This window comes from Solanum pennellii, chromosome 5 (genome assembly GCF_001406875.1).
Source record: "Solanum pennellii chromosome 5, SPENNV200".
Lineage (NCBI taxonomy): Eukaryota > Viridiplantae > Streptophyta > Magnoliopsida > Solanales > Solanaceae > Solanum > Solanum pennellii.
In genome coordinates this window covers 35,634,945-35,643,051 of record NC_028641.1, presented here as the reverse complement: position 1 = coordinate 35,643,051, position 8,107 = coordinate 35,634,945, and the positions used below count along the sequence as shown (strand labels likewise).

General features: G+C 38.5%; 1 protein-coding gene across 1 annotated transcript; it reads right to left on the bottom strand.

Annotated features, from left to right (window-relative positions):
• Positions 1 to 6,231: 6,231 nt before the first annotated feature.
• Positions 6,232 to 7,539, bottom strand: LOC107019453 (transcription factor SPT20 homolog). Its single transcript, XM_015219952.1, has 3 exons — positions 7,125 to 7,539; positions 7,022 to 7,074; positions 6,232 to 6,954 (listed from the first exon to the last, which is right to left on the bottom strand). The coding sequence occupies exons 1-3, from the start codon at positions 7,537 to 7,539 to the stop codon at positions 6,232 to 6,234; spliced, it is 1,191 nt and encodes a 396-aa protein (XP_015075438.1).
• Between the last annotated feature and the right edge of the window lie 568 nt (positions 7,540 to 8,107).

The following is an 8,107-nucleotide window of genomic DNA, read 5'->3' as shown; positions in this document are numbered from 1 at the left end:
CCCCTTCTTAACATTAATGGCTAATTAACAAAGGTATTCTAAGGAATTAACACACCAAGCAAAGAGATTACTAACCAAATTCTTTGCAGATGCTGACCAAGAGTTGCATGGTTGGTTTTCTCCATTTCCATGGCTGCCTAAGCCAAGTGGTGAAGAAGATGATATGTTGCAATGCATTTCACCACCTCATTTATAATATGACGTGGAGGCAGCCCCCCTCTACACGTGTCCCACTAAGGCCAGCTCCCAATCTGATTCCTTTTAATTTGCCTTGAGTGGTGGGGCCCACTAGATTAATTTAATCCTAATCAGCCACTAATTAATCCCTCACTTAAAGTTAATGGCACTTACATTAGCCAAATCATACTTAGTATCACATTTGGAATTAACATCCTTGCCTAATATTTCTTTAATCACTTGGAACTTAAAATAAAATCTCATTCCCCGGACTTACATCTACTAGTTCATGACGCGCACTACGTATAAAAATACGAGGCATAACAGTTTAGGTCCTCAACTTTCAAGGGCAATGCAATCTTCTAGCTTTAGATTTTGTTATGAGCTTATTGACTCTATCATTTATTTCCTTGTTATTTGAATATTATATTTTTGTATGACCTATATATGGTCTTGTTGAATTGATGTAAGGGCTATGCATATATTGTGATATCCATTTAGATGGTATGAGAGGAGACAATCATTGAGACTATTTCTATGTTTTTATATATATATGTGCAATAAAAGTAGAATACTATGTAAAATTCCTATATGAAGGGTCTATGTATACTCGATATGAATATATATTATGTGTATGTAGAGGTCTATGTAAACCTCCAAGTACAGAAAATAAAAGTTGTAAAATATTCCGCAATTTTCAACCTATGAAATGTAATTACATGAAACTAAGAGGCTAGTCTTAGTCATTCAAAAGGACATCAACACCGGTTACGTCTAAGGGGTTTAGCATTTGAGGTTTAAAATCTATGGTTTAATATTTAATGTTTGGGTTTTGGTATTTTGGGTTAGGATTTTGGGTTTATTATTTAGGGTTAGGACTAGGGTTAAGGTTAGTTTTTTAGGGTTTTTGGATTTATGGTTTAGGATTTTAGGTTTTGTATAAATGGTTTAGTGTTTAATGTTTGGGTATTTGTATTTTGGGATTTGTGTTTAGGGTTTATGGTAGGGCTAGGGTTAGGGTTAGGGTTAATATTAGGGTTAGGGTTAGCTTTTAGGTTGATTTTTAGGTTTAAGAGTTAGTGGTTAAGGATTTAAGTTGTAAAAACTATGGTTTAGGTTTAATGTTAGGGATTTGGTATTTTGGGCTTTGGGTTTAGGTTTTAGGTTTTAGGGTTAGGGTTAAGGATAAGGGTAGTGTTAGGGTTCGTGTTAGGTTTAGGTTTTAGGTTTTTTTTTATAGGTTTTAGGTTTTGGTGTTTAGGATTTTTGGTTTAAAATCTATTGTTTAGTGTTTAATTTTTGGGTTTTGGTACTTTGGGCTTTTTTTTGTTTAGTTGAATAACCCTTGGAGGGGTAGGGGCTGAGCGACACCCCCAGGCCTTATCATTAATAACAAAAAACAAAATACAAGGAGGGGGGCATAGACCTATCCTCCGATCCTAATATGGTTTAGAGTCGACTTTCCAAAAGAATGTCAACTCCGCCCCTTACAATTGCAAGATGAAACCAAAATACTAAGAACCTAAGGAGAGGACTCCTCTCGTTACAAAGTATCTAGGAAGCATAAATTAGGGAGACTCTCCCTTTACAAGAAAGCCTATAAACTAACTAACCTATACCCCTATTCAAAGTAGCTATATTTTTCAAATATAGCTAAGTTGAAAAGGTAATAATATCAAGGAGGATCAAACATCATCTTAGTCTTCTTTCTTCTAAAGCTTGGCATGTTCAGTAAGTCGATTTGGTAATAGGCTTGTGCTTCTTTAGGTAATTGATTGCTGTTGAAGTAAACTTGAGGAGCTGCTGTGTTGTGGCTGTGCTTTGAAAGTGCATCTGCTACCCAATTTGCTTCTCTGAAAATATGAGAGCATTTGAAGTTATGAGTTTGCATGATAAGGTGTTGGAGTCTTTCAAGCTAATTGGTAATACTCCATTGTGGGGCTGTTTTCTTTGAAATCCAGTACACCACCAATTGAGAGTCTAACTCAAGTAATATATTTCTGTATCCTAGTTCAAGTGCCCAAGTCAGTCCAAAGAGGGCAGCCTCAATCTCAGCCTTGTTGTTCGATCCTTCTCCAAGAGGTGTTGAGAAGGCCATCACCAATTTGCCTTCTTTATCTCTGAGGATACCTCCAGCCCCAGTCTTTCCCGGATTAGTGAGTGCACTTCCATCTGTATTTATCTTGATCCATTGATCCGGAGGTTTCATCCATGCTACCATGCACACTTTGATGTCATGGATACACTTTTCAGTCGTTTGGATTAAAGTCGTCCAGCTTGCAGGCCATTTAATGTGAGGGAAAACATTTTTCAGCATTTTGAATGTGTCTTTGTAGACTGCATACTTGACGCGGCTGATGTTAGTTGCTTTGCCTCCGTATTTGCATGCACACCTGTTCTTCCATAAATTCCAGCAAATGAAAATTGGTGTGGCTTGCAGCAATAGTTGATGGCCTGCATTTCTTGGCCTGACTGTCCACCACTGTTTGACCAGTGCCTGCAGTGTGGAGTGGTCAGCCTGCAGCCCTGCACTTCCTGCAAAAAAATTCCACACTCTTGCTGCAAATTGTCCTGAATTGAAGGTGTGATCAATGTTGTCCATGCCTGCTCTACCAAAACAACAAAAACAATGTGATGGCTCAATGCCAAAATTAGATAACTTTTCATTGGTAGGGAGTTTACCCCTTAGTGTTCTCCATAAAAGAAATGAAGATTTGAAAGGAATGCATTTATGCCATAAAAGAGAGTTGAAGTAGTTCTTATCCTTTTTGTTCCTGATTTCTTCCCAGGCAGAGGAGCAGCTGAAGCTGCCATGACTGTTGAGTTTCCAAACAGCTTGATCAGGCATGTGCTGTTGGTGAGGAATTTCTGTAGCCAGGATGCTGGATAGTTGGCTGACTGGCGCATGCTCCACCAATTTGCTCCAATTCCATTCCCCATTTCCCCAAAATTCTGCAACTGTACTGTTGTTGAACCTGTTGCTGCTGCTTGTGTGTTAAGCTAGTGGCCCTGTGCCAAGCCAATTGTCCCACCAAAAAGAACAATTCCCGGCTTGAAGTCTCCAATGAATGTGCTGCTCAACCTGTTGTCTATTAACTAACGTATGTTTCCAAGTCAATGACTCTCCAGTGTCCCATTTCTTGCTAACCGGATTTGATCTTTGACAATATTTAGCTCTCAAGAAATCTCCCCACAAGGTTTGTTTTGTTATGAAAATCCACCATTGCTTGAATTGGAAAGATTTACAAACATCTTGTAGGTTCCTCATCCCCACCCCCCTTCCTCATAAGGGTAGCTCAGATTTTTCCATGAAGACCAATGGTATTTTTTTCTATTACTTTTCCATCCCCATAAAAAATCTGCAATAAGCATTTGAATCTGTCTGATGATTGTAGTTGGAGGGGTTACTGCAGATAGTAGATGTATAGACAAGACCTGAAGAACATGTTTGGAAAGTACAGCCTTGCCTCCATTACTAAGTTGTTTTGTTTGCCAACCTGTAATTCTGGAAACGACTTTGTTAAGAAGATCAGAAAAATAAACATTCCTAGGTCTGCCAACAAATAAAGGGCAGCCTAGGTAAGTGATAGGGCCCTGTTTTTGCTTGAAACCTGTCAGCCTTTTAAATTTATCCCTAGTGCTATTGAAAGCATTAGAGTGTAGCATAAAATGGCTTTTATCTCCATTGATGAGCTGCCCCGAAGTATTTTCGTACTCCTTTAAGGTATTCATTAGGAGTTTAAAGGTTTTGCATCTTCCAGAAGTAAAAAAGAATTATGTCATCCGCAAAACTCAGATGGTTCACTTGGGGCCCCCTCTTTTCCATGGTGAAACCATGATAGTCTTGGTGATTGTGAAGCCTATTGAGAGATCTTGATAACACCTCGGCACCTAAAATAAATAGGGCCGGGGAAAGTGGATCACCTTGTTTGAGGCCTCTCGTAGAGCGGAAGAAACCATACCTTTTGCCATTGACAATAATAGAGTACCAATTGTTGGCCATGATTCTCCAAACCATATCAATAAACACCTCATTAAACCCCATTTTCCTTAGAACCAGGCAAATATATGACCAAGAGACCCTGTCATAAGCTTTTGCCATGTCTAATTTAATAATTACATTACTTCCAATGTTGGGTTTCTTGATTTGGTGAATGATTTCCTGAGCAAGCATAATATTCTCAGAAATACTTCTCCCTTTCACAAAACCAGACTGATTAGTTGAAATTAAAGACGAAAGGATAGGACTAAGTCTGTTACTTACTAGTTTAGATAAAATCTTACTAGTGAAGTTACTCAGACTTATCGGCCTAAACTTATTAAGCTTGTTTGGATTATTCACTTCAGGGAGCAACACAATGCAAGAATGAGAGAAGTACTTAGGAATCATTTGGCCACTGAGAAAAGCATGAAGTACTTCTACCAAATCATTCTTCATGATGTTCCAGCACTTTTGAAAGAAGTACCCATTCATACCATCAGGACCAGCTGCAGAGTTAGAATTCATAGAAAATACTACCTCTTTAAGCTCATCCATATTAGGCAACTTGGTAAGCTGAGTGTTTTGGTCCTGATTAACCATCCTTGGTATGCATTCCAAGGTGTGTTCATTAATATGCTTATCTTCACCTGTGAAAATGGTATTGAAGTGCTCACAAGCCGCCTGAGCAATATTGTTCTCACCTTGTATCCAATCTCCATTTTCAGTGACAATTTTGTGAATAAATAATTTCCTCCTTCTTCCCCTTATAATGGAGTGAAAATATTTGGATTTGGTGTCACCATCTTTAAACCATTGGAGCTGAGTTTTCTGTTTCAAGATAGTGTCCTCTAGTTTGAGGAATTTGATATATTGAGCATTTAGTTCATGGAGGGCACTCCTATTTGAATCCGTTTGGTCCAGGATGTATTTTTCTTCCGCTTCATGCACTTGTTCCTCATACATCCTAACTTTTTGAAAAATATCCCCAAATTCATTTCTAGACCAAACACTAAGAGTATTTGATAATCTTTTCATCTTCTGATGAAACTTCTACATAGCATTACCCTCCACATGTCTATCCCAGCAATTTTTAACAGTAAGCATGAAGTTGGGACTGTCAACCCAACAGTTAAGGAATCTGAAATATTTAATGTGGTCGGCTTCAGTGGATACCATTTCTAAGAGTAAAGGACAGTGATCTGACCCCGTAGTATATAAATGAGTTATGGTAGTTTGAGGCATCTTTTCTAACCATAGGTCATTAACTAAGGCCCTATCGAGTCTCTTCCAAATTTTGTGATTAATGCCCCTCTTATTAGACCAAGTGAATCTGTGTCCACTGAAACCTATGTCTACAAGACCACAGGCTTGAATGACAGCAATGAAGTCCATACTCTTCCTCATATTGTAAGGTAGATTTCCTAATTTTTCATCAACATCAGATATAACATTGTAATCCCCCACTGCACGCCAAGGATTGGTACTCACTGAGGCATGATGAAGCATTTTATCTCAAAGAGGTCTCCTAAGATACTCTTTGCACTTTGCAGCGATAAAAGTACTAGTAAATTGGTATTGTAAGTCTTTGTGTTTCATGTCACAAGTGATTTGCTGTTCATCTTCATCAAGAATCAATATCACTGTTCCAAAAAGCCCAAATCTTACTATTACAATTACTAGTAGCATTATCCATGTTCAACTGCACTTTGAAGCTTTGAATATTAACACTATCTGAGAAAGGTTCCAAAATTGCAATAACTGATATATGGTGCATTTTCCTGAGCATTTTGAATCTTTCCAACACTCCTTGAGTGTTGATCCCTCTCACATTCCATATATTTGTACTAATCATTGGGATGATCTGGATGAAAATAGCCTTGTATTAGGTCTGCCTGCAGTGACAATATTGGCATCTTGTTTTTTGAAGTGGAATCTGTCATGTTGAAAACCCCTAGGAGATAAACACTGACTTTTAGTTACTTGTTGAATCTCATTCTCTAGTGTCTGATCATTATGAGGGCTAAAGGCCCTAATGAGAGCCTCACTAGTCTCATCATTATCCTCAGAATCTTCTAGAGACCAACAAGTTCATCTTCAGAATTAACCACAACATATTCATCCAAGATAGGTTCAGGATTAACCCTACACCTCTGTTGCATCTTATCATGAGGGTCTGATGTTTGAGGAGTCATATACTGAACCTGTAAGGGAAGAATATTTAAACCTTGGTTATCATCGACCATTACAAATTTGTTACATGATTCTTCCCTTACTTCCTGCTCTTGTTCACTGTCCTTGTCTTGCAGCCTGTTTTGCCTCTTTTTTGCAGCATCTCTTTTTTGTTTACTGGGCTTATTTTTACTCTTAGGAGTGCTGTCTGTAACCATAGTAACACTTTGCTTCCCTTGATCTTTATCATTCCTTTTTTCAAAGTGTTGTTCCTCTATATTTCCTTTGGCGATCTGTTTACTGTTGTCACTGTTCTGAGTTTGCTGCTGAAGTTGTTGTTCTTTTTGTTTCTGAGTGTTTTTAGCATTATTAGAGGCTCTATGGTTTGTCCTAGGGTCAAAATCCAACCCCTCATGCATAACATGAGTCAAATTCCCCCCTTTGGTATCCCCTTCCTGCATGTTAGTGGCTATCTCCTGACACCCCCCATCCATACCTCCAGAAACTTCTTCATTATGACCAGCATCAACATTAATAATATTGGGGGTTTTGGGGTTTGGGAGAGTTAAGCCAATACCTGAGTTCCTGTTTTTGTTGCTATCAATAACCTGCTGTCTTGGAGTCTTCTAGTTATTTGGATTGTTCTTGACAGGTTGATCAGTCAAGTTCCCATTTCTGGGATGATCCATATGCCTTGCTGTTTCCCTGATTCCATCCTGCCCTGTTTGTTGCCTTTCTTGCTTTTCCTGCATTACAAGATTTGTAAAAATATTTTGAGTTGAAAGGATAGATATACCTGCATTTCCCTGCTCTTGTTGATGGCTGCCACTGTTTCTTTGCATTGGAGGAGTGACATGTCTCCACACAGATTTGGAGGTATCTTGTTCCTGAGTTTTTTGGTGTTTCCTTTTTTGTACTTGCCACTGTTCTTCTTGTATTTCTTCTTGCTGCCCCTGCTCCTCTTGACTTTGTATGTTTTTCTTTTGTTGTTGACCTGTCTGTTGTGTTCTTGATTGATTCTGATCCTCATTTTTTCCATTTCCTCCCTGTTGATTTTTGTTTGGTTGATTTGATGTCTTTGTTGTATCTTCCTTTTGATTTTTCCCCTGTTCTTGCAATTTTCCAGAACCCCTTTCTTTACTGTTTTTTCCACCTCTAGTTCCTTTTTTTCTTGATCTCCTCATCTCTTCTTTTGATTGTGCACTCTTCATCCTTGTGACCTTGGTGTTTGCAATAAAAACAATAACTAGGGATCCCTTCATATTCAACTTTTAGACATCTTCCCTTGTTGGGGTTGGAATGTTTGAATCCCAACCACACATGGGAAGGTCTTTCCTTGGTAAGATCCACCTGGACCTTAACTCTAGTGGTACTGCCCCTAGTTCTTTGAGATGTAGGTGTATCCAAGAACAACACTTTCCCAATTCTCTCCAAAATAGTTGATAAAAAAACTTTGTTGTAGCAATGCCAAGGAAGGCCCGGAATAGACACCCATATAGGAACAACTGGTGTTTCCTCTTCAGGAGTAAAATCAGGGGTCCAAGCTTGTATTCTCATAGCTTGTCCTTAAATATTCATTTTCAGCTTTGTCCAAACAGTTTTGTAGTCAAGTTCATTATCCAGGTCAATGTAAACATGTCTAGAATTGAAATATGTGATTTTAACACCCCCCATCAGTTGAGTTTGCAAAATGAAGCTTTCTCTAACTTGCTCCATCCTAGGCATTGTGTTAGTAAACTTTCCCACAAGAGTATATTTACAAATCTCCGCTAATCTAAC